The 26,915-nt window shown below is 37.5% G+C and overlaps 1 protein-coding gene across 3 annotated transcripts in view; it reads right to left on the bottom strand.

Moving 5' to 3' along the window:
- Nucleotides 1-24,620: 24,620 nt before the first annotated feature.
- The window catches only part of LOC133272204 (gamma-aminobutyric acid receptor subunit pi-like), a 46,690-nt gene continuing 44,395 nt past the window's right edge, over nt 24,621-26,915 (bottom strand). For all 3 annotated transcript variants that reach the window (XM_061459059.1, XM_061459058.1, XM_061459060.1), the window contains one exon: nt 24,621-25,157. In XM_061459059.1, the coding sequence (XP_061315043.1) occupies nt 24,846-25,157 (312 nt within the window). In that variant the 3' untranslated portion in view covers nt 24,621-24,845. The remainder of the gene's footprint in view (nt 25,158-26,915) is intronic.

Below are 26,915 nucleotides of genomic sequence, written 5' to 3'. Positions count from 1 at the left end.
GTGTAATATCTGTTAATGATATCTCTGATATGTCACTTGTGTATACATCTATTTATTTGCGTAAACATTCATTTGATTCAGCACTTCTTTAGGCAAACATATGGTTCATCACGCGTACTTATAGTCCTGTGTTTGATTTAATGAATTCACACAGATTTGATTCTCTCTTTGAGCAAATAACTTGTGATGTTTCTAAGGAATGGCACATCTGCACTTGAGATTTGGAAATCACATAACAGGATGCAATTTTTCACCAGGAGTGCAGCTGAGGGACTTGGTCCAAAACCTGATGAAGGTGTTAGCCATAGAAATGTATCTTCGTAAGCTTTCTTTCGTGCCTTTTTTTTTTTCCAAGTTCATTTTACATTTCTGTTACCTGATGAAGAAAGGTACAGTCTTTCCCAAATACGTTAAGCAATTGCTGTGCAAACATACTATTCTTTGTAGCTGCCTGTCAGCAGTACACAAGTGCCAGCTACAAAATAACTTTCATTTAGCTGACAAGAAAGTACTCCAGAGCATTGTAACATATTTAAACAAAGCATTTTTACATCTCACAAAGAACAAAACGAGCCTCTGTTTATGCCCCATACATACATTTTTTAATTCTTTTTATATGGAGGAAGAAATTTCTCAGTTGCACTGGAAAATGTTATTCCAAATAAACACCAAAAAAAATATGCTGCCCCAGAAATGCATCACTTGGTATTTTAGACATGTATAAAGAAATTCAGGAGTACAAATATTTTTCACATTATGCTCTGCAAAATGTTAGTGTTCTGATCATCTTCTGATCTCCCCAATCTGTGACTTGTCCACAGGAGATATAATTGTCACACAGTTCTTAGAGATAGTAAGATCCACAGATGTAGGGGTGTTAGGTGCTACTGAACACCAGAATAAGAAAGTGTCTTCACCTTTAGAAGTCTTTAATACATATCAACTTTCTGGTAAATTGATGTTACAAAATGGGTTTTAAAAGCAGACAATTATAGATTCATTTAATAAATTTTTCTTTTATAGGACTCTTCAGAGTTCTATCATTTTTTAGAAAATATATAAGCCGGGTGGAAGATGTTTGTCCTGAAAATGTAACAATTGAAGTGATGCTCAAAATACTTAATGTAAAAAACTGCAGTAAAAATAGTGCAGTTTCTTGGATTATTCACATTCGGAATTTTATTCACAATAGACATATAAACTGATTTAAAATAAATATACCTTAGCAATTAGGGTACCTAACTTATCTATAGAGGACATTCAACCTGATCTAAGCAACCAAGGAAAATTCTCCCTGAACAACAATATTATAGGCCTTTCCCCTTACTGTCCAGGATCCAAGATATCTGTTTGAATTTAGTTTGAGAAATTTGCTGAAAAAAATGATCATGTTTTCTCTTGTGAAGGAAAAATAAACTAGGTCCTCTATAGGTGTGTGCAACCTAGAGGATCCCAAAGTACTTTCTTCCTCTGAACACTGGCTTGTCTCCAGTTTTTATGTTTGTTATGGTACCTCCAGCATGTGCTTTGCTGTCTGCATGCCCTGCTTTTCCTGCATAGGCAAAATGCAGTTGTGTGTCCCTGTTAGACAGTCAAGACAAGGACATACGAAGTGCATCTGTTCCAAGGGTTAGATGTGGCCTACAAAGATGATAATTCTAACATAAGTAGCCCATCATGTTTCATTGAGTTTGATCCTTTGTAGTTTCTACCCAGAATATCATAGAATGAGAGAATGGTTTGGGTTGGACTTCAAAGGTCATCTTTTAGTCCAAACCCCCTGCAATGAGCAGGGATATCTTCAACTAGATCAGGTTGCTCAGAGCTCTATCCAACCTGACCTTGATTGTTTCCAGGGATGGTGCATCCACCACCTCTCTGGGCAACCTGTGACAGTGTTTCATCACCCACATTGTAAAAAATTTCTTCCTTATGTCTAGTCTGAATCTCCCCTCTTTTAGTTTACAGCCATTACCCCTTGTCTTATCACTACAGGCCCTACCAATCTGTCCCCAGCTTTCTTACAAGCTTCATTTATGTGTTGAAAAGCTCCAGTAAAGTCTCTCTGCGGCCTTCTCTTCTCTAAGCTGGACAATCACAGCTATCTACAAGTTTTCTCTAAAAATCTGGGAAAAAACATCTAAAGGAAAGCTTTACTGCTCTGGCTCCATGCAACTCAGCACAGTGAAGCTCAGGCTTTAGTCTTCTCCAAGGAAGAAAAGCCAGATTTGGAGATATTCTAGGCTGAAGGATAACAGCTCCTAGGAAGGAAGGATAACTTTAAGCGTAGAAGGTAGGTTGGAACATTTCTCTTGCATCTGCTTTTGTAGTATAAATAAACATATACATAAACAGGGAAAATAACAACAAGAGGAAGTAAACCAAAATGAAACTCTTACAAACATTTCTTCCCCTGGGGAGGCACTGACTGTAGAAAAAACATAAGACAGATGTGGGGATGCTGAGTTCCTCCCCACCACTCCCACCCCCATGTGATTCTGAAAGAAGCTTCCAAAGTTATGATCTCAAGAATTATATAGGAAACCATATAGAAAATAATAGAGGATAAACAGTTTCCTGCCTGTGTAACTGCATTTCACTGCCAATTTTGTACTGGATCGTTATACACAGATGCTGCAAGAATTTGGCCCTGAAACTGGTTGGTTGCCAGCTGTAACAACTGAAGAATTAGATCAGCTTCTGTACAGTGCCATAAAATGAACAATGGCTGTTGTAATACCATATCTTACAGAGTCTTCTATGTGTTCTTTTCTTTTTTTAAACAATGAATGTAAATATTAAAATGCCATGATATTTTTAAACTTGGCTTTAGAATACTGGAGTGGCTCTGTGGGAAAATCATTTATCCCTGGCCGTGTAACAATCACTTTCCACCCGTCAAAACTCTGGCTACAATCTGTTTCTAATTAATCAGGAAGACAAGACAGGGCAAGTCTTGTACTGAGACAATGTTGTATATAGTGGACTCACTGTAAAGCATGCCAGACAAAGATGCGTTTAGTGCCCTAACAGGAACATTCTAATTATCAGCTTAATGCTCGAGTCTTCAATTCTTTTCAAAAACAACACACATGAAAGCACAGCAAATAATCTGGATATAGTGAAAATACATAATGTAAAGTAGTAATGCCTAGGACAACCCAGAATATTTAGAATTTTACCATGGAATGATCGAATTCTTCCAGAAGCCCTGAAGAGTGTAGGAAATTCAAAAATGTTGACAATCTAGCTCCTTGTTCAATAATAATAATTTTTAGAGCTGGTAGAGCTGAAAGAGTTTTTACAGCTGACCAAGTAAAAGATGTGATGCTCCAAAAGATTGTAAAAATAGAAAAATTAAAACAAAACAAAAAAAAATGTGAAAACTGCTTGTATCTTTTGGCCAGCAATAGTTCTGAGTTGCTGAATAGAGCTCTCTCTTACAAGCCTTAGTAGCACAGATGGTTCAGCTAAACTAAGGGAAAGCATTCATCTATCAGCTATGTGCAGAGGCAGATCATAAGAGAGAAAAATGATTTACTTTAAAAAATGGGAGTAATGGAAAGTCTATCCATGTTCACTTTTATTTTGCTCTTGTTCCTTTTATTCCTAATGTGAGGAGCACTGCAGTGAGTGCTGTGTGTTATTGCTCTTTTTGATGCTGGAAATAGAATAGGAATTGCTCCAGCAACGCAGCTTAGAAATGATAGCGAGTGTGTTTGTGAAAAAGGAGTTATGTCTGTTTATTATTCTACCTTGTTTTGAAGAAGACCAGAACTGTCCTATAATCTCCTAAAATGAAACTCTTTTCAAACTCTTTCCAGAAAAGTATTTCTGATTTTATTGTAAATATGAATAGGAGTCCAGGATACTGTTTCTATACTTAAAACAAAATAATGGTCTGTTATTCCTAGATGGAGAAAGCAGTGAAACAACTCAGGCTTGTTTAACTTCTGTTCGTGCTATAGCACAGCAGTGTCAAATAAAACGATATGCTGAGTGCATGAATGTAGCTGAAGGTTTCATGTTATGTTGCAGATTAAAATCACAGATGACGGAAAGACCTACAGGTTGCTTTGTGTACCAGCAACAGTTAGAGATTTCAGCTGACTTTTACACATGAAGCAGTTCTTGTGAGTGGGTGGGCTTTGTGGGCAGAAACTCTCCCAGGACTGAGATCTCACTTGATAATGCTGGCTCCGGATGTAAAAATATTAGCCATTGGAAACGTAATCCAGCAAGGGCCTTTTTTTCTTTCTAACCTTCCATCTATGCAGCACATAGCCCTTTCCTCCCATCCCTCAAGGTCTGCTTCCTTATAAGCAAAATCCACAAATAAGCTTTGTTACAGATTTGTTTTGCAAGATTTCTCATAATTGACATGAGCACATGAACAGTATATAAATCTGATCTCTTTTAACTTCTGATCTGCAGTAACTTTTCCTGTTGCTGCACTCTGCCCAGAATTAGACTGTATGCTTTTCACGGATAGGAATTTGTGTGAAAATCCTTGTTGCATTGAACATAGTTTTACACCATGGGATTTTACTACTTGCCCCTCTACCTGTAACTCAAGGCAGCTAGTTTGCCTTTGGGCTATAAAGTGTAAAAATTAACAGTAATCCACAAGGAAAAAGTAATTGTATTTGAAAGGGGTGAGTAAAACCATGATAGAATCTGCTGAGGCTAAATAGCATGAGTCATTCCTCAACAGGGACTAGTTCTGTGACATACACTGAGCACGGGATGCTAGGCCAAGAAAACTCATTCTGGATACCTGGGATCAGCATTGTTGCAAGACAAAGAGAAAATTTTACTATATATGCTGTGAGAGTATTGAAAACATTTTGGTCACCTGGGCTTGGTTTTTTGGGTTTCAGCTCCTAAACTTAATTAAAATAGAATAAAAATAGGGAGGGATATCTCCACGGTGCTGCGACTCTGCCTGGAGTGAGACAGGAGCAGCCAGATCACTCCAGGAGATGTCAGATAGCCCTGCTTACAGAGGGGTGCAGTGGGTGTCTGGCTTTGCTCTGTAAGATTTTTGAGGCAGGGACTTAGCTGAATGTGTTTGCTACTCCGAATAGCATACCTGTTTCAGACAACGAATGGTATTAAGTGACAAGATGCTGCTCCAAAACAAAATATTTATGTCACTTAACATGTTTTATACACAATTCCTACAAAGATTTTCCTATGGCTGTTGTAATTAAATACAAATATAACAAATATTTTTCTTATAATTAAGAGGATTATGGTTTTATCATAATTACATGAGCTTCTGATATATGTATAATTGTATTAATCGTCACTGGCTATGAAATCCCTATTGAAGGTAAAGTTTTAATATACAGAAACTCACCAACTGTACAATTCTCAATTAAGGACTATTAGGACCTTAGGATTTCATTGTAAATGTACTGCATTTTGCTATCAGAAACATGATATAAGCTTAATTAAAAATTAAAAAATATTTGTTTAAACCAAATTGTTCTACTTATAATATCTCCGACTGGCAATCAAAAACATTGCAGATGTTTTCTAACCATAATGAGCAAACTTGGATACTCTTGTTTACAGTTCCAGAGGACGCAGACATCATGGAAAAGGAGTTTACCCAAACACAAAAGACTGGAATCGTGCTTCTTTTTACTGACAGCTCTGTTGTCCCTTTCTCTTATAAGAACTTTCTGACCCCATGACAGCCATTATCTCCTCTCCCATGCTTAATAGGCATATTTTAGATTAGCTAAAGATACGCCAACTCAGTTGCCTCTCCGTTTGTAACCTAAACTACAATTCATGGTGGTTGAAGCACATACTCTGTATTTGGCAACCCTAGCTTGTTTTAATGGTTTGTTTGGTTTAGTTTCCTTTGTTTTAAATCACCAGGACATTTTATGTTTTTATATTTGAAGGAGGGATAATGCAATTAAACTGGCAGCTATCTGAATAGTGAACAAGAATGTGAAAACACAATACCAAGGAAACACCAACTCCATAGAACTAATCCTGCCAAATAGACATAACACAAAACTCTAATGCTACACAAGAAGTTCACTGTGTAAAAAATTTGCTGTCATTTCTCCAGGGATTGAACTGAGCATCTGTGGCTTGAACTTTACGAATATGGACAGCCAATCCTCAACTAGCATTAACAGTACAGGGGGGTGGGTTGTTAGTAGGTTGTTTTATGTTTGATGGGGTGATTTTTGATGGATATATCCCATTTATTACCTTGTCTCTTTTGTTAAGGGAATGGCACTGAGGAAGAAAAACAACATAGGAGGGTGGAGTGAACATGGAGGAATGTTGTTTTACTCTTAGCTGTATTGTGCATTTATGTGGTCCTCAGGGCACAGACAAACTTCAGGAGCTCTGTTGTGACTGCCCAGGTTGTGACTTACACAGTAACAATTACAAAGCAATTTGAGGTAGTGTGAAACCTGTTAAGGACAGAGAAACTATGAGAGGTTTTCCTTCCACCTACATTAACTGTACTCCTGAGTAAGCTAACCTGTTGCCAAGTGATGAATAAGTTTGTTCCAGACCTTATGGAATCACAGTGACATATCAGTGTTTACACAAGCTTATGCAAGTCCTTGAAATTAACCTTATCTTTAAAATTTCTCAGTGGTATATTTAAAAACAAAGTGGTTTTATAAACTCATTAGGCTTTACTGGCAAGAGTACTGCTGTGTCTGATAATTTAGTGTTTATTTAAATAGAAGAGATTTCATTGCTTATTTTTACTCTGTCCTTTAAAGCAGAAATAGAGCAAGCATCTTATGTATTCTGAATTTACTCACTGAATCCCAAAGACATCCTGTGAGATGCTATCATACACTTTCTTGAAAGCAGGAAAAACCTAGAAGAGATTCTGGTGTCTTCTCAATAAAGTTTCTGAGCAAAGCTGCTAAGGATTCATTAATGCAAACAGAAAAGAATGACAGATTATTCTGAAATGAAGTAGTCATGAGCATTTGTCCTGGGTTCAGCAGTAGCAGTCATTTTTCTCCTTCTTCATAGCTGGTGCAGTGCTGTGTTTTTGACTTTCAGCCTGAGAACAGCACTGATAACACCCATGTTTTTAGTTGTTGCTCAGTAATGCTTATTCTGACCAAGGACTTTCTGAGTCTCATGCTCTGCCAGGGAGGAGGGGAAGCCAGGAGGAAACAGAGACAGGACACTTGACCCAAACTAGCCAAAGAAGTATTCCATACCTCAGCACATCATGCCCAGTATATAAACTGGGGCAGTTACCCAGAAGGGCTAGATCACTGCTCGGGTCAGGCTGGGTATTGGTTGGCAGGTGGTGAGCAGTTGTATTCTCTCCCCTTGTTATTTCCCTTATCATTATTACTGGTGGTAGCAGCAGTGGTTTGTGTTATACCTCAGTTACTGGACTACTCTTATCTCAACCCGTGGGAGTTACATTCTTTTGATTCTCCTCCCCATCCCTCTGGAAGTGGGGGGAGGAAGGGGGAGGAGTGAGCGAACGGCTGCATGGCTGAGTTGCCGGCTAGGCTTAAACCGCGACAGCATTATAAACTGAAGCCACACTTTCCAATGTGAACCAGTTGTACCTGCTCCTGGCTAACTGATATTTAAGCAGATTGTCAGTAACATTTTCAGTCTGTGGCTTGTTTTCATCTGCAGTAATCCAGTCAAAGGAAAAAAAAAGTGACACAACCCCTCAAGTCCTTCTTACATGCACACAGTTATCGCTTGAAGACTGATCTTTGAGGTATATTCCTTCAAGGACTTCATAACTAAACAGCAGTCTTGTATTGTTCACAGAGACCCCATTGTGAAAACCTTCTCAGGAAACCTGTATAGTGATGCCTTGTGAAGAACCCACAGACTAATGAGATAATTTCTTGTTAAGTGAATGACACCACAAATGCAATTAATATCGAAACAACCTAAAGCCATCAAAATTCTGGTCATTTAGAAAAATGAGAGATTAGGCGATTCTGCTAAACTTTCATGAACTGTCATTCCTGAATATGATGGCAAGAGACTAAAAACAAAAATTTCAGTCTCTATTTTATTAAGATCATGCATCTATGAAACTTGCTGTAATTAGATGTTCATGCCTAATTACAGAAGAGAAAGTGTGTAAAACCTGCAGATGTGCAGAACCTCGGAGGAATCTCTTTAATTCACATCCCTTCACCTCTTGATGCAGCCTACCTGGATTTCCCAATCAATCAGCAAATGTCACTGCATTATTGCTCATCCTTTGGAATTTTTCAAAAGCTAAATTGAAAGAATTAATGCAAAATGTTGCCTTAATGATATTTTTGCCAGCCCGAGCAGATCCAAGAAATGAATTATTTCATAGTTCAAGCTGAAGCAAGCAGGCACATGCCTCTCCTCTAGATGCTCATCTATAAAGATTTTGCTTTATATTCAGTTATACATGAATGGTTACCCAAATGCTTTTTCTCAGTGTCTGTCAAGGTTGAAAAAAATGCCTCCCAGCCTTAATTTCCTCAGTGAGTTCACTAGTGGGTTAATTAGTATTTGGAGACATTTATCAGTGGAAAATACTATTGGGGTAAAAAAGTTATTCATTTTAGCACAGAAGCAAAGAACAGAGATCTTCAGCAAATAAGCATGGTAAGTAGTACTTCTATGACCACCAATACAACCGGGGTAAAGATAGACACAAGAAAAGAGTTTCAGAGTCAGTGGGATTTTGTGTCGGTCTCTGAAGGGTGCTAAGCCCATCCATGGAAGAAAAGTCTTAATATGCCACAGGGTTCCTCAGTTGTCTTTAGATGCAATCAGTAAGTGTTCCTCACTTGCCTAGTCTAGTCTTACAAACTTAGTTACTATGAAAATCTTTTTTTAGTACAGAAATAAAATATTCTTCAACTCTCATTCCTAGTTGCCAGCATTTGTAACTCGATAAACAAATCACAAGAACTAGAAAATTGTCTCCTTTTATACTGAGAGCTGTTCAAATTTATAATCTCTTGGAAAACAAGTGAATTCTGATGGATTTGATCAGAAATATTTAGTAACATCTGTTCATTGCACACATTTCAGTCCTGAAACTTGAGTTTATGCAAGCGTTTGCTCATTTACATTAAAATACTCCTACATGGGTTAACTTGCTTGGAGGCTTAGGAGTCTTACAAAAATTTAATTGAAGTCAAACAAAGATTTTCATTACCTCCACTAGAAATTCAATCAGGCACTTGGTCTGCAAATAACATGGATCTAGGAATAATCAGTCATATTTTTCTTTACATTACTATTTACCTTATGACCTGTGACTAACTTTTAAATTACTTGTATGAGAAACAATATTTGAAAAAGTTGTGATATAATAAGCAAATTATTGACATTTTTCTGGAATGTTATTGAACTCAATGGTTTTCAATATAAAGGATGATATTGACTTAGTAAATACACCAAGTTATGTATGTTAGAAGATTACTTACGTGGAATAAAGGACACCTTATAGGCATGGTCTTATCATCAACACCAAGATGGGTTGCAAGTGCTTATCTCTGTGTACACCAAATATATTCACACAAGCAAATAAGAACAGTGACACGTTATCAATGGACCAAACACTTCCTTAGACAGACTTTTCTGAAAATCCACCTTTTCTCCTCCTCAGCTACTAAGTTCTCTGTGTAGCCTGCTGGCCACCTTACCATTTCTCCCCACCAAAAAAAAAAAGAAGATTCCTATACCTATTACAGAATAAAAAAGAACTAAATTCTTACCTTTAATAGCTCACTGGTATTTGGAAAAATCATGTCCAATGTCTCATATGACACAGGAAGGACAGGGAGAAGGGGAATGCATATCTCAGATTTAGTACAAAACTCTGATACACAGGTGCTTCATCGACCAAAGGGCACCAAGCAGCTGTATCAATCCAAACAATCCTTAACCAGTCTGCAGCACAAACCTGACCTCAGGTGCAAGCGACAACTGAACACATGATGCCATCTTCAGAAACAAGAAATACTCAGAGAAGGAAGATAAGAAAGTATTTTATGAGTATAATTACAAAATAAGACAACTTTCTTTCCTGAGTCAAAGAAATACAAATTTATGCTTGTCAGTGTAGGAAAGCTCCAAGTTAGATTCACATCCACCCCTGCATAGCAAAGGATAATACATCACTCCTTGTCCCTAGCAGAAGTGTTTGCAGTCTGGACACCAGCGCAGAAAGAGCCAGAGGTAGCATTCCTGGGAAACATCTGTCTTAGTTGACTGAGCTAGTTGACTAGTGCAGCACTTTCCTGACTAACAAGATAGTTGCAAGTGTAACCTCTGTACCTCTCCAAACTGGCACCTACCACATCATATCAGCTGCATATGATCCCTGATTGTTTCACTGTTGGTAGAGGTTTTTTGTGTTTTAATACAGTCAATTAATTCATTAACCACCATAAACTATTCAACACTATGTATTCCAAGTCACTATTGAAATGCAGAGAAAAATATCGCCTGCCTCTGCAGCTTGTCATTTGGAATAATGCATGATCCACTAACCAAGCAGCATAACCAAAATTATAAATCAATAAGATAGAACTCCCCACAGCATCATCTTTCTGTCAGCCTTTCCCCAAGACTGAGTTGCAGGATGCCTGCCAGAGAAGCAGCATAAAAGTGCTGCAACACAGATAAAATACAATTATTCCATCTAAAAGTTCAGATACATTTTTCTCCTTTCTAAAATATTGTTCCTAAAGTATTGGGGTTTTTTATATATATATATGTGTGTATATATATATATATATATACAAAAAGACATATTACATATATATATGTCTTGGCTCCACATTTCTTAATTTCTTCCTTCTGTCTTATCTCCCTGCTTTCTCATTTTATCCATAGGCAATGTTTCAAGGAGAGAAAGGAAGCCCACAACCCAGTCACACACCACAGATATCCTTTTAATACCTTTTCACAGACCTTTTCTTAGCTGTTACCAGGTCCCTCTTCACACCTGATTACGACCAATGACAATATTTCCATTGATTAAAATAATAATAATAGTAATAATAATAATAATAATAATAATAATGTGTTATCCTTCACTGTAATGGTTCATTTCCAGAAGCATCCAACTCATATGCAATTCATATACCAGGGTACAAGAAAAGAAAAGCAAGGAATTGTAGACTGTGAGACGATATACAGATGTTTAATTAAAAGCCTCTTTTCCATTTGTGTAAAGATTAAGTATGGCTCATTCACTACATCTTAATTTTGCAGGTCTTCAACAGTGATAATAGCTGAACCTCTTCTTTTCAGTGCCTTTAAATGCTGTGTCACCTTCCAGAGGCATTATCAGCATCATATACAGGTTTTACTAGTAAACTAAACCAAGTTAGTATTTTGATTCTTTCACCTGGCAATAAACTCAGACTCAGTTCCCTCACTGGCAAGATTTTATCAGAAGTACTTGCATATGGACAGCAAGTACATTTTAAAATCACATTACTGTGCATCTTCAAGGAAATCAACCTTCAGGAATCAACCTTCAATCCACGACTTAGACAAAATTCTCAAAGTGCATCACATAGAGGTTTTTAAGTCTTTGGAAAGTCGATATTAAAGACATAGACCTTAAACAGATCTCTGAAAAAAGGATGTATGCATTGTTAAAAAAAGAGACAGTTGAAATTCTTTACAGATCAATATCTTACTTGATTAAGAGATTCCCATAACAATCCCACGAATAGCTGAAATCACTGCGTCAGTATAGTGCAGGATTTTGCAAACATTCATTCAGTCATTTATTCCCTATCTGCCAGCTGTGATAATTCTGAAAAGGATTGACTTCATATGGTACTGAATAGTTCTCTGTCCTATAGAGATATCTGTGGGTTATCTGATGCTATACAATTATAGTCATTGCAATGAGGAAATAACTTTGTGGTTCTTTATACGTAAATGAATTGTAACTATAAAATATTCTTTGTTGTTGTTGAAGAAAAGAAAATCAACATGTACAAATGCCTGTTTTAGCTAAAATCTCAATTAATGCTGATTTTAAAGTTTCATTTTCTTCTGTTTAAAAAAATCTGAGATGGATCTTCACAGACTTTACCAACAAGGGGCAAAGGGTGCAGGATCTGTCGTATATTCTTTGCTTTAGTTTTACTGCAGAAATCCATGCAATTTTTTCAAAAATATATAAATATATAAATTAAGATTTGATCCAAATGGATATAAATTAAGATTGGATCCATGAGATAAATATACTGGTGATCTTTTTTAATGTAAAATCATTGCTAGTCAATGCAGGTAAGTCAGCTCATTACATCTTTCAGACTATGGATCTTTATGAATGGTAAAGTATTTAGAGCAAACAATAAAAGCTACCCAAAAAATAATGTGAGGTTAAACCATAAACTGAATAGCAATAGGCAATAAATAGAGATCTACACTTATGCATGTAATCAGGTCAGGTTTTCGGGGCAGCCAAAAGAAGAATACAAGCAACAAATGTGAAAGTTTAAGAATATTCACAGCCAGGGCAATTTAGAGTGTGCTGTTCCCTCAGATACTGGGGCCAGAGGGGGAGCTATTCATGTCTCATTTACTACCTCTGAAAGTGCTGTTGGAGGTAGAGACAAACCAAGGCAGAAATATTGAATATAAATTCCTTGTTGTGACCTATAAAAAACAGCTCATTGTCCTTAGATGTTTTCAATAGTGGAATAATTCAGCTTGTTCTTTGCAGGCTAAGGCATCAAACAGAGAAAATGCAAAAATTACTTCCTGTGAAAAGCAATTACCTATTTCTACTGAACTAGAAAAACTACACGGTTATTTGACACATTTTATTTAAATTTGCCTTAAATACAAGGCAGGTTTTTTATTGCAAAATAATTTGCAGCCAGTTGTTTTACATAGTATACCCATGGTTTTTGGCCTTCCACATCCAAAAAGCTGTGATACAGAGCTTATAATGATAAACAGAGTCCATCTGCTTTTTAGTAAGTTTTCTATTAATAAATAATTTCAAATCTAAACAGGTATCTTTATCATATAACTTTAGACATGTCTTTCATTTTCAAGTGCTTTCACTTGCCCTGATAATAAAGATCATTATAGAGCCAAAGAAATGAGGACTGAAAGATACACCAAGAGTCAGATATTCCTGCCTTTTCCCCAGTCCAGAAGACTAAAAACCCCAAAGTCCTACTAAGAAAAACTGTTAAGAGTAACATATAGCTGCTGATAGCAGCTGGCTTTATTAGACCAAGGACTTCCATGTGAAATGTTAGTAAGTAGGGAAGTTCCAGCTGAAAAGGACATCAACAGAGCTGGTACTAGCACTAAAGTCTCAGAAAATCTCAATCCAGTGTTCTATGATGCTACAGTGCTCCTTATGCTGGTTTGTCAGTGGGAAGCAAAAATCTATTGAAAATCAAACCTTCAGACTCTTTTGTACAGCCTACACCTCATCAAATGCAAAGGCAATCAGACAGGGAAATTGTCATGCTCTGGTATGGGATTGCCTGTCCCCTTCTTTACTACAGTAGCCCAATTTTAAGTGGAAACTTATCTTGGAAATAGGTGAAATAAATTGATACTTTTCAAAGTGTCATCTTTTGGGGCTCTCATTACACCTCTGCTAGTTTTCTTGCAGGCATTTGGAAACTGAGTGATTGTTGCTAACATCGTTATAATCCCTTAGATGAACCCGACTGAATCTGCTAGGCAGCAGTGAAAGCAATGTTACCGGCTCTCAGGTCACGCTATACATACATTTGTATTTGTAATACTTGCTAGATCTTAAGTGCAAAACTCAGTTCTCCTGTCAGCAATGCAGTGTTTCAGCTGCAGTGCAGATCATATATCCATGCTCCCTGTCCAAGTCTCAGAGAGGTCAGCTATGATTTTGTGAATATCCCTCTGCAATTGCTACCCACGTTCTAGTGTCTCTTTTCACAACTGGTGTGACTAGAGGGTAGGTATTGCCTTTCTATCTGTGCTAGCTTATTGCTGACCTGATGGCTCAGTTTCTGCTTTTTCCTATGACTTTCTAATGCACCCTCATTGCTGACCCTCCAGACATTCTCCTGGCCTAAGTAACTGCCAGGGTGACCTATGGCCTCTTTCCTCCCTTTTTCGATATGTAGTGGATAACCAGTCATTTGTACTTTTTATTCTATGTAATGCCTTTGGGTCCCACTTTAATCTATGAGAGACCAGAAATGAGTTTCTCTCCTGACAGATGGGACAGTGGTGCCCAGCTACACTGTTCCTTCATTTTTAACCTGCCATTATAAGGAGTGTAGGAACAGCAAGAACTTGGATGGAAATTGGATGCTGTGAGAACAGCAGTGGCAGGTTACCTGCTTGTAATATGGTGCTTTCATATAGACATTTCATAAGAAAACTGGTCTTGGTTTTGTGTCTTCCTTTTCTCCTGAAAAACAATGAAAGCATAAACATACATAAAATGGTGGGAGACAGGTTTTCCTTAATCAGAGCCCTGGCAAACATCAGCCATTTTCCCACACATGTAAACTGACTCAGTGAGGCAGGAACCCTGTGTTTTTTTGTTCTTGATTTCTTAATTCTTTTCCAAAAGGCCACTCTGATGCATAGCTCCTCTCTGCCCATGGGCGTACAAGAGCTCTGTTTATTACTTGGCTTGATTTTTGAACTCACTGTTGATGCGCATAATTAAAAAGCAGTTTCTTAAGTGCAGAACGAACCAACCCATAAAGTCATGCTTTTTCAATAAACGTTTGTACAGATGTATGTATAGATATATATATACGTGCACAGAGAGTGAGAAACCTTTTACAATCTATTTCAGTCGCTGCTGTCGAATACAGTAAGTGTGACTCTCCTCCTCCAGGCAGTTTCCATATGTGCTTGTAAAACATTTACATGGTACTTCATACAATTGTTAAGTATTGCTAGAAAAAGTGAAATAGTGAGGAATCAGTCAGGGAGGTTTCTTCCATGAGTAGACCAGACCGGAGCTAAATGCTGCATTGCAGCAACTACAAGAGGGTGCCTTCCTACTGCCTGAATTTGCCCTCTGCTACACCACTCCAGGCAAGAAAACTGAGTCTGCAAACATGTTGGATTATAGCCATGACTTATCCTTGTGTTCTAGTGCTGTGTGCACAGCAAAATTTTGTCACCTTAAAAGTCTAGCCTTCCAAAAAATGAAGAAACTGCACACATATACCAAATAACTTTTAAAGGGCTTATTTTTATCCATGCCATCAGCGTTGCTTTAATAAAACTTATAAAATGTCAGGTGTTTTCTGATGTACCACACTTCCCGAAGTGAATTCTATGCTCAAGTGCTTTACTAAAACCCTCATTATTGGCAGCACTAAGTTTTCATTAAATTCTTCTCTGAAGATCAATTAATCAATTGCCTGTGAATACTTAGATATGTGAGAAATTTCAATAACTGGAAATTGATCACTGAAGCTATATGTTATTGTTTCTTTTTCATGCCTGGATAAAAATTCAAGTGTTACTGGAGTGAATTGCTGCTCTTGCAATTTTTCAAGCTTTCCATAGCACTCAATTCTGGGTGCAAGGAATTCAGTTCCTGTAAATATTCATGTCACCCGAGTGTGACTGCATGAGAAACATAAACATAACATAGAAAATAGTGAGAGCCCAAACAGCAAGTTCATTGTGAAATGACTTATGTTAATAGTGCAGAAAGCTTTCTAATGCATATAGAAAACTTTCAAATCAAAGACTTGAACCAATATTTTATACACAGTGCAGTACAAAGGACTATTTAGTGCAAAATCTCACAAAAGATTTTACAAAAAGACATTTTGTTAATCCTAACAAAGAGTGAAGAAAATTCTGCAGACTCCTATCAAAATCTTCAAAACAAAAGCAAAACAGCATGAGCTGAGAGCACCCTCTTCTGATCATTATTTTGGTTTTCAGGTTCTAGATAAAATATTTTCTGCATGTCATAAAATTCCAGTGACCTGCTCTTTAATCAGGATTACAAATACATAATCAGCTCAGGAGATGAATACAATAAATCTGTTTCACACAAGCTAACATTTTTACTTCAGTTGTTCTTTTTTACAAAGGTAAAACCATTTCTTCTAGCAACCCTCTCCCACTTGTGTGCTCTAATTTGATTTCCATGAGGCAATCCAGGGCCAGGGGTGAAGGAGGCAGGCTGAGTTTTTTAGTTAGCTCATATCACCAAGAGAGATTTAAATTCAGCAGAAAAAAAAAAAAAAAAGAAGCTAGCCTAATACTAAAAGAATGTATTTACAAAGTTGAAAGATGGAAGGGGGAAAGGGAGGGGAGCAGGGGGAGTGATGGGTGTTTGCAGAGAATGAGTGCAAGAGGAAGATTAGGGACATAAATATTTTTCTATAGCTATAGCTGCATCATTTGTACACTGTTCTCACATAGGCCAAACTGAAGATGTAAATTCAAACTGCTGCAATTCAGGAAATAAGTGAAGAGAGCTGTGCCTCTACCCTTGTACCTCGCTTTCAGTCTCTGAGGACAACATAAGAGAAGTGGCTTATGAATATTGGAGCTAATGAAGCCTAATTTTCTCCAGATTTGTGTTTTGGTGTTGATTGACTCTCACGTCTGGAAGATGTAGATTGTAACTGAAGCTTGCTCTGCATTTGAAGCAATTAGATGTGTTCTTTTCAGTGTATTCTCTGGGATTTAAAAAAGACACAAACTTGTGCTATAGTATTTTTCTCAGTAGGTAGCAGTCAGTGGGTCAGGTCCCTCTGACCTGGACATTTTCATACATCCTGTAGGAACATCTTGTCTCTGAGTTTTCTATTCTTTTATCATACTTTGTAAAATTACAATAGGTTCAAAAAACTAGGCAGCATGGACTAATAAGCAGATATATTGATACATCTTACCTAATGCACTCTTCACCCCATCTGTTTAAGTCTCTGAAGCTTTCCACTACAGAATCCTTGACAGGTGGAGCTGTGGGTAGACAGTCCCCTTGGTGTAGGTAGTGATTCAAATCAGAAATGAAACCCAAAAAGACAAGAGGAGCTAGCAGCTACAGCCAATAGTCTCCTGCATCACAGATAAGGCAATACATTCTGGGATGAGTGATCCCATCTCTTAGCGAGAGAGGCTTATGTACCAGTGTGCACGCTCAGCTTCGCGTGCATTTAAAACCAAGAGAAATTAAATTGGTAGATATAGGCGCAATCTTATTATGTGATAAGGAAACCAGGGTGGATAGAGACAGCACAGAGATAAGAAGGTCATGAAAAGTAACAGAGCAAGTTGGATCTGAGAAAGTGTCACCAGACACGCTCAGCCACACTGGATTGCCAGATGAGGTTTGTCCTTGTCAAAATATAATAAATTAGCCTCTTCAGCCCTCTCTACAGTTAAAGTTCTGGCACAAACCATTTCAGACAAACACAGATTGATGGTTGCAGTGTACACAGGAATGACAAAGGACCAGGATGATGCTGAAATATCATTAAAATTGATGATTTTGGCTTGTCCCTCTGTCATCTTTAGTACAGGATAGCAGTGCATCTGGAGACCTGACATTATCAAGAACAATGTGGCGCCTTCTGGGAACGCAAATGCTGGAGCTAGATTACAGGTATATGCAGAGATGCAAAAGATACAGAAACAGGTTTTGATTCTACTGCTAAAGAGCAAGCTGCATTGAAGTAATTCAAGTAATCTGATAGGAGAGAAAGCAGGCGTTATCTCTTGCTTACAGAAATGGCAACCTACAGCTGTGTTATAGAAACAAAAATTCAGATACTGTCCAGAGACTTTTAAGGTAATTCAAGGCAGCCAAGGACAAATGCAACTTTGAAATTATTTGCCCAGAAGTGGTAAATGAGAAATTAGGATTTTAGGATGCTACTATAGAAATAAAGGAATTAAGCTTTCATTTTGAGCTCTTAACAGTATGTTTGGTTGGAGTTGCTTAGTGGGACCGATCAACCGCAAAAAATCTTTACCATTACAGCAGTCATATTACCTAGTTTTCCAAAACTTTAGCAAGGCTTTACCCAGCAGTGGAAACATGCCGTAAAGGACAGTCACAGAACAAGGAGTTTGCATTTTGAGTCTGGTCGTTTGTTCCACCTGAAATGAGACCTAGCATCTGGGAGCATATGTGGTTTGAAATGGTGCAGGATCAGTGATGTAGTTGGCATACACACAGGATCCTCTATGAAGATGTATGGAAATCTCCAGAGTTATTAGTTATTATCAGGCTTCACAAAATGTGGACAAGCAGTGCACGAAAAAGTTGTTCAGTGGAATTAAAATTATCCTGGGGCATAGGAAGTCTCAAATATCAAAGTTTTTAGTTATTTGCACATCATACTTCAGGTTCCACCTTTTGAAGAAAAAAAAAGTGTTTCAAGGCTTTCTGAATCTTTCATTATGAAAGAACCTCAAAAATTACTAGGAATGGTACTTGAGCACCCATATACAAAGATAATAAAGAATGATGGGGAAAGATGATAAAATGATGCTCAATCCCTATTCCTCTTTCTGGGAAATAAGAAGGTTCAATTTATATTTAGCTACTTAAAAAAATTCTTCAGACCTTCATCTGCTATATTATGATTTTGAAGATTATGCCGCTTTGAGAGGTCAAGATGGTCAATTCTGTTCTCAGAAATGCACTGAGGGGTTTTCAAAGTAAACCTTATGAAACTATAGCAAGACAAGATCCCTGTGGTAAATTCATACACCGATAGTGTAGGGTAGAAGCTCTTCCTTTAGGTCTTCTTTTCTTCACAAGGAAGGAAAATACTGTAGAAAAGGACAGTTGTATTCAGTAAATATCATCACAATCATGTTGCTGTGAATGGAAAGGACTTTGGTTAGGACTGAATGAGCTACAAGCATAACATAGTTCAGCAGAGGAGTCTAACAGACTAGCATTTAAATGCATGTAATTGAACAGATGGGTCCTTTAGAAGAGACTAATGCGTTATTACTGATTCTTGTCCAACTTGTAGTAGCATTTATCTAAAGCAGGTGCTTGATAAACTGAAACTGGAAGAGTGGATTGAAATGCATTGGTTCTTCAAGCAAGTAGGGCATAGAAAAGGAGACAATCCCTCCTCATGCATCTTTCAAGAATATATCAGTGCATGCAATGCTAACTTTCCTTACACTAGCAAATCTCACAAGTTTGTTACTACTCGTGAGATGCAATGAATGTTGTTTGTAACAGCATCATTAACATCAGCATGAGGGCCAGGGGCATACAATTTGAGAATGTCAACATGTAATTCAGGTTTCAAATCCATTTTATACTCTCAAGTTATTCTTTTTCCAACTTTGCCAGCTTGTTTGGCTTCTAAAGAAGCCAAGCTCCAGCTAGAGCCAAAGTTGTGATTCTGGATCAATTTCTGACTTGCCTTTAAAGCAGAAAAATTACATTCTTCTCCTTTCTGAGAAATCAAATAAACCTGGTATCAAATCTTTTTGCTGTCTAGGTTCCAAAGTTACCTGCTATAACAGTGGTAGAGACATCTGTGCATAAATGCAGATGAAGTTATCTAGTGCTTAAATCTGGATTAAATTTAAATTCAGAGCAGAGTTTGAAAATCAATCAGGGTTATGGTTTGCATGCTCATGTGATGGTACTAAAATCTTATGGGGGTTTTTGTCTTGTGAAGTTTTATCTGTGTTTGATCTGGAATGAGAAAATAGGATCCATTCCAGTTTGGAAAGAAACCCAGAACCCAAATTATATGAGTAAACTCACATCAAGAGACTGAAATGCCCCCAAATGCCCCCTAATTCTTCTTTTTGTGAGGATGGAAAGTTTGACTGTCAGATGAGACTGGGGAAGAAAGATGTCTCCAGATGGAAACAGATGAAAAGCTGAATTTGGCAATACTGTTAAAGTGGACTGATGGCTTTAATTATAAAGTTATATAACAAGCAATAGCAAATCCATTACAGACTTCAAAATCATGTCACATTTATCCGCTTTAAGCGCCATCAAGCACCCATTTTGCTACAGTAAGCAGAATCCACTCCAGTCTTCAGCTCCCAGGTTGAGACACCTTGTTCTTGCAATGACCTGTTTATTCAGCCCCAAAGACTCCCATGCTCAGTTTCCCACCATTTCAACAAACCCTACTTCAAGGAAAGCTTTTCCAAAAGGTCTGAACTTACTTTTGAAATTAATTCGATCCTTGTGCCAGCTGTTAGCAGTGTGCCAGTGCTGCGCACCTGCATGCATGTATTTAGGATTTGCAAATATTTATGGGAAAACTGTTAGTACAGCTACTGTTTTGCCTGCCTTGAAATACTGAGATGCTATAATACTTTGATTTGAAACATTTTAACCTGCATAAGAAAATCTTGATATAAGGATAGAAAATTCCAGTTTAAAGCACAAGGTATAGTGGTCATGGAGTTACTTCGCAGACTGGCAGAATGTATTTACAATTTCAGCGGCTAAAATGATGGAAACAGCAGTCTAGATTTGAGAAGGCTGAACTTTAGTGTGAAAGTCCTCCACAGTCCACTTAACAGTTCTGTTTTGTCTGATTTTAATTACTTTGTTACTACTAACATGACCCAGTTACCATAGTACAAATGTCAGCTTGTAAGAGCTTTTCCCTAGAGTCCTCCTCAGCTAGTATTTGCCGTTTACATTTGTTCATTCAGTGATGCAGAGTAGTTAATTAGCTCCATCTACTGCTGTACAGAGTGAATTGTACCAGCAGCGCCAGTTCTCCAGTAGCCCCTTCAGATTGTACTCATAGGGTTTCAGGCGCTCTGATCCACCATGCAAGAACTCATAGCAGAAAGCAGAAAGTTTACATCTTTCTGTTTCTTATGTCATCAGCTTTACTGTTATGTAGGTTTTCTTTAATCTCTAATCTTTTTGGTAATTTCTGTCTGAATTGTAGGGTGACAATGTGGCACATCATTTTTCTTTATACATCTTCTCATGCCAAAAGTCGTAACAGCTCTCTTTAAACAATTAGCGCAAACAATAAAGAGACTTGCAAGGAAGGAAAGGGAGCTATTTAAGTTATTGCTGCACTGGTGATAAAGAAGGCCACCGTGCTGAAAATGGGTACTTGAATGAACAGATTGGATGCCCTTATTTTGTGCTTGCCATATGTGTTGACTGGAGCATTCAGATAGGGTATTTAGTTATTTAGGCTTTTAAATACATGTTCTGATACTCATTTTAAATGCTTTCTTAGTTTATGAAAAAGCTAGTGAATGCCTATTCTAAAACATCTTTCTTAGTATTCTTTTTATTAGTTAGGTGGAGTATTCCACTTAAATCTATGCCTGGCAGCGTCCAAGGCCAGGTTGGACAGCCTTGGGCAATATGGTCTAGGGTGAGGCATCTCTGCCCATGGCAGAGGGGCTGGAACTAGATGATCTTAAGGTCCTTTCCAACATTAAGCAGCCTATGATTCTATTCTATTTAAAATGCTTTCACAAACATCCCAACTAGCACCCCAGTAAGCAGGCTACGACAAAGTTGAATCAGAGAAACACAACAGATAATTGCCAAAGTAGAAAGGTAGCAAAGATTCATATCCTCAAATGTCTAAAATCTCCAAATGTTTTTATTATTGCATTTAAAGAAATAGCTCAGTAAATTGTTTTATATTCATAATAGTTTCCCATTGAGAAAAACAATTATACCAAAGAGCTTACTAAGGTCAGAGACATTTTTCTAGTCTGCACAAAGCTTAGACACCTGTGAAGTGGCTGCAAAACCAAAAGAACAGGCTTGCAGGTATTTCAGAGAGAAAGGAAATTTATTCCTTGGGCTGGCTGCTGCCCTCAGATATGTCAAAAGTAGTGCACCTCCTGCTAACAGCAAAGCAAATTGCATGAAAGTACATCACCAGTTAATGCCATTATCCCCCTTCACCTACCTCAGGTCCCTAGCTGTACATCTGCCTCAAGTAGCCTCAAAATACTGAATTATGAGTCTGAGAAGTTTTCTGATTAGAAAACTTTGTAATCAAAGTAAGCAACAGAAAGACAACTGTCAACCAAAAAACTATTTCAGAAGTCCAAGTCCTTTCCCTTTTCCTTTTCACCAGCTATGAATGCAAAGCCATTTTCATTGCAAAGGCTAGCTGTGAGTGCCCCAGCCTCAACTTCAGCCCCTTTTCTCAGCTCTGAAAGAGACGTCTCCATTTCTAATTTATCTCTGAGTTTTAGCCTTCCTTACATTGCTTGCGAATGCCGCTTACTTTGAAGAGCCTTTCTAGCTAATTCCAAGGATCTTGATAGTTTCTGAGGACAGCTTTGTATGTTTGAATGGGATAATTTAAATGCTGTTCTTCATTCTTCATACTTCACACTGAAACTCTCTTCCCTGTCCCCTGGAGGGAACGTCTTTTACTTACATGAATTCAAAAAACCAAGTTTTGTTTTCCAGATTTGTAATTAATGCAGAATTATGCAAAGCAGAATAATAAATAATCTGGCTGTGAAGTGTATTCTTTTGTGAAAACATGAAGGACTTCAATGTCTAACTCTGCTTACAATTAGCACATCAGTGGGAAAACAGACCCTGTTATCAGTTAATGTACTGCAAATAAAGCTGTCCAGACCTTCAACAGCTTTCTAAGAGAACATTTAAGGTGAATTATCTCCAAGTTAATCAGAAGCTACAAAACTCTAAATGCTTACTTTACACTTGTAGTAAAAATCTAAATCCCAAATTTGGTGTTAACACAACTAGTAATGTGCAACTTGGAAATAAATGTTTTAAAAGATTCAGGATTAATGTAAAGTTCAAATTTAAGAAACTAAATGCAGAGCCTCCTGTACTACACACGCATGCCTTCTGCAAATTTTATGGGAGTAAGAACTGGAAAGAGATTTCAGAGTCCAGCTCCACACTTCATTTAGAAGGAAAACTCTCATGAAGAGTTTAAAGTTAAATCTGCACAGCAGAATGCTAAATAAAAATAATTTATTTTTTTTTAAAACTTGTCCTTAACAAGGCAAGTCATGATTTTATTTCTTGAATGCGTGAAGATCAGAATAGCCACAAGGTAACAAGGTACCAAAAGCCGCTAGGCTATTCCTAAAGTCACATTGCCTCAATAAGCCTTGCAAAAGGCATTACATATAACAATAGAGAAACAAGCTTCTGGTACTAAACTCATTTAGAAAATCATAGAATGGTCAGGGTTGGAAAGGACCTTAAGATCATCTAGTTCCAACCCCCCTACCATGGGCAGGGACACCTCACACTAAAACATGTTGCTCAAGTCTCTACCCAGCCTGGCCTTGAACACTGCCAGGGATGGAGCATTCATCGCTTCTTTGGGGAACCTGATGCAGTGCCTCACCACCCACACAGTAAAGAACTTCTTCTTTATACCTAGCCTGAACTTTCCCTGTTTAAGTTTGAACCCATATATATATATGGGTATATAAACAAATATATAATACATATAGTAAGAAGATTCTATTAATAATTGTTTACCAACATGCAATGATTTTCATGGATATAGCTGTGAGCCCGGGCAAATCTAACCCACACTGGCAATTTGCATTTTCTTTCTGCTCATATAACAGTGCTCTTCACAAGCAGCACACTGGTAGACAGGTGTATCAAAAAGTGTCAATATTAGGGGGGCTATTTAATGCATTTTTATGTGTACAGTGTATTAGATAATCATAAATGCCGAGGTATACAGCCTATAAAAGCACATATACACATTTATACACATTTATACACATATATGCAACCCACACATATATTACAATCAGGAAAAAGGTATAATAATAAGTGCTTCAAAACTTCCAGACTGCAGTGTAAGGAACAGGTTGCCTTATCAGTAACTTCTGCAATATCTTTCAGTGAAGTAACAACTCAGAAAAGCTGTTACGGTTTTCCATCAAATGTAAAAATCCTCTCATAAGGGTCATGATTTCCTCCATGTAGAAGTTTCTCCTTTTCATCAAGAGTTATTGCATAGCCAGGGTTTTCTCTTCAAGTCAAGAAGCAAGCTTTTTCACCTTTATATGAATTTTTTAATGACAAGTTACTCAGGAAGAATTTGCTAAGATGAAAATGAAGCATATCAAATAGTTCCTCTGCATAATAGTTACCTGGGCAGTTGTGACTGAGCAGAGTACAGGGTATAAATGTCGGGATAAATGGCCATATTCCTTCAAAGGTCAGCCAACACCTAAGTATGTCCTCATTTGGGAAAAGCATCTCTTTGGATCTAAATGTTTTGGATCTGGTCCATTTCTATATTCTGTCCTGCACTTACTCAAAAATGTCATCAATACCTATCGGAGTTCTGTCTAAAGATGTAGGAGAGATTCTTGATACATATTTGTGACCTTAAAAAGATATATATATTGTTTGGCTTCTGTTGATAGCCCCTGCCTTCAAAACTGTTTTTTACTGAAGCCAAACCACTTTGATCTGCAATTATACATTTTCTCAAATGATCTGGAAAATTTATGCATTATTGACAAAGCTAGAAGGAGAAGCATAGCAGGAAAACAACACTTCATTATTTTTATTTTCAAATGTATTCAATGAAGTTGAATACATATATAGCATAATGTAATTCCCACTTTACAAAGTTGACAATTCAATTTTTTTTTAAAGGACTTACTGCCCTTTGATAAATAGTTTAAGATGGGACATGCATGCTAATAGGAAAGTCAGTTTTGGGTGACAGTCATTTAACAGTGGAAAAGTGAGTTAACAAGAAACTTTATCGAAATGCTTGAAAAGACGGCATGTCCTTTCATATCCCTTTATCCAAATGCAACTTCTTTCTTCTGCAACCTCCCCTCCCATATCCACTTCCTAAACTTTAAACAGATTTTACACATTAAAATATTTAAAAATACAAATAATATACCCAATATAACACATTAATTATGATGAATGATAACGGGAAAGAAAATCTGGCGTAGTTGTCTATGTGGTAAGGATTCTTAACATGGAAGCAATCAAAGATGCAAAAAAGTCTTTTCATTACTGACATCAGTGAAGTGTACCCACTGTGTTTACTTCTCTCCCTTTTTCCGTCAGTGTTGGTTTTGCTGCTTCTGTTTGAATCGATCTTGTTTATATTGTCAGGGGTACTGCAACTGTTAGTGACTGCTGCCAAGACTCCATTCCTCTCTTCTTCAGCCTCTTCATCCTCATCCTTATAGGAAACAAAATAGCAGGTACTTAAGTGTGTGTTTCATTGCCTATTTATTTTAGATCTACAGCAAATAATAGGGGGTTTCTGATGACAACTCCTGTAGCTTGCTCCCTGATTTCAAGGGTGATCACCTATGCACACCACAGAGCTCCTTTCAGCTTTCAAAGCCTCCATTTACAGGAAAAATGTTGACCTAAACAACGTCTTACTGCAAAAGCTTTCCTAGGACTGTAAAGCAAAGCTAGATTTGTTCACCTATGGCCCACTAAGCTTTACTTAACTCTGCAGCAAATTCATGAAATGCACAACATTAAGCTGTCTTCTGCTCAGGGGAAATACCGGCAAAGGCCAATGTCTAGAACATGGGTAAAGCAAAGCCCAATCTGAAAATGGAGAAGGTGGGGTAGCTGCCAGACCACCTAGTCAAGCTGGCTGCACCCCAAATCAAGCACTCCAGAATACAAGATACTTTCCTTCTGTGCAGTTAGCTACTCTATTCCTAGGGTTTTGTGATGAAAATCCAATCACTTAAAAAAAAAAAAAAAAGGCACAAAAAAAGAAGATCATAAAGATGTAATTCAGTACTAAATAGCTCATGTATTTTCTTTCAAGCCCTGAAACTCATGCTTTAAGTTCAAAGTTACATAAAGGTTAAGCATGTTTTTAAGTGCTTCAATGCATCAAGACAGCTCTTTAGAGACTTCTGTATAAGCCTTCTGGTGGGTTTTGTTGATTAGAAATGGCCCAGAGCCATGAAGTTCATGTATGAAATCTTCACTCTTTGAAGTCAGCGGTTTTACTGTTACTGACTCAGAGGACACAGGATTAGACATCAGCTGCAGCTTCAGCTCTAAACATAAACTTTCAAGAAATTTCTGGAGTATTTAGTTTTGTTTGGGATACTGTAGAGACACCAGCAGATCCAAAGCTACAAAGGTTGGCTCCAAGTATGTATCTAAACTAAATCTAAATTTGTACAGTTGGAGGAGGGGGCATTTTAATTCAAGGAGGTGTCACATAATTTTAATTTTCTCCAAATCAGTGAGTGGTGCATAAGTAGAAAAAGGCTAAAAAATTATTTGTGAAACGTGGAATGCAGAATCTCTTTCTTCTGACCAATCTGCTTTTTCCATTTACATCATGAGACTAGACAAAAACTTTAGAAAAGTTGAGATGTACAGCCCTATGTATAGCCACACAAAAAGCTCATTTAGAAATATCCCAGCTATTAAAGTCAAAGAAAGCTCATTAAGCCACCTGAGTAATCTCCATGCCAGTGCAGAATTGCTCTTCTGCCCAGGGTACTCGTAGATGGCACAGTTCTTGAGCCTTTCATCATTTAAAATTAGCAACATCTTTGAAAATTGGACAATGCCCTCAGACTGCTGTGAATCAGTGAAACCGAACAGATGGAGCTAGAAAAATAGATTATTACTGCTTTTCACTTTCAATTTGCCAAAAAAAAAAACCAGTATATTTTATTTGAGAGAGAAAAATGTAGCTCAACACAACGTATCATCCTAAAATTACTCTTGACTACAAAACCTTGTTCATCCTCTACCTAGCCTCCCACAGCTATGTGAGCATTTTGAAACCAAAGGCCAGGATAACAATCTGCCTATAAACCATTAAGAGGATCAATCCATAAAATTCCATTCTGAACCTTAAACAGTCTCCAGGGTAGTACTAAATCTCAAACTTGGAGTTTTACTTGGGGCCTACCTCTGTTACAAATACCTAGCTCTTCTGCTTCAAAAA

This window comes from Pezoporus flaviventris, unplaced genomic scaffold (genome assembly GCF_033815535.1).
Source record: "Pezoporus flaviventris isolate CSIRO_AGI_PZ_B2104156 unplaced genomic scaffold, CSIRO_AGI_Pfla_v1 ptg000029l, whole genome shotgun sequence".
In the NCBI taxonomy this organism is placed as follows: domain Eukaryota; kingdom Metazoa; phylum Chordata; class Aves; order Psittaciformes; family Psittacidae; genus Pezoporus; species Pezoporus flaviventris.
This window is presented reverse-complemented; position numbering and strand designations above follow the sequence as displayed.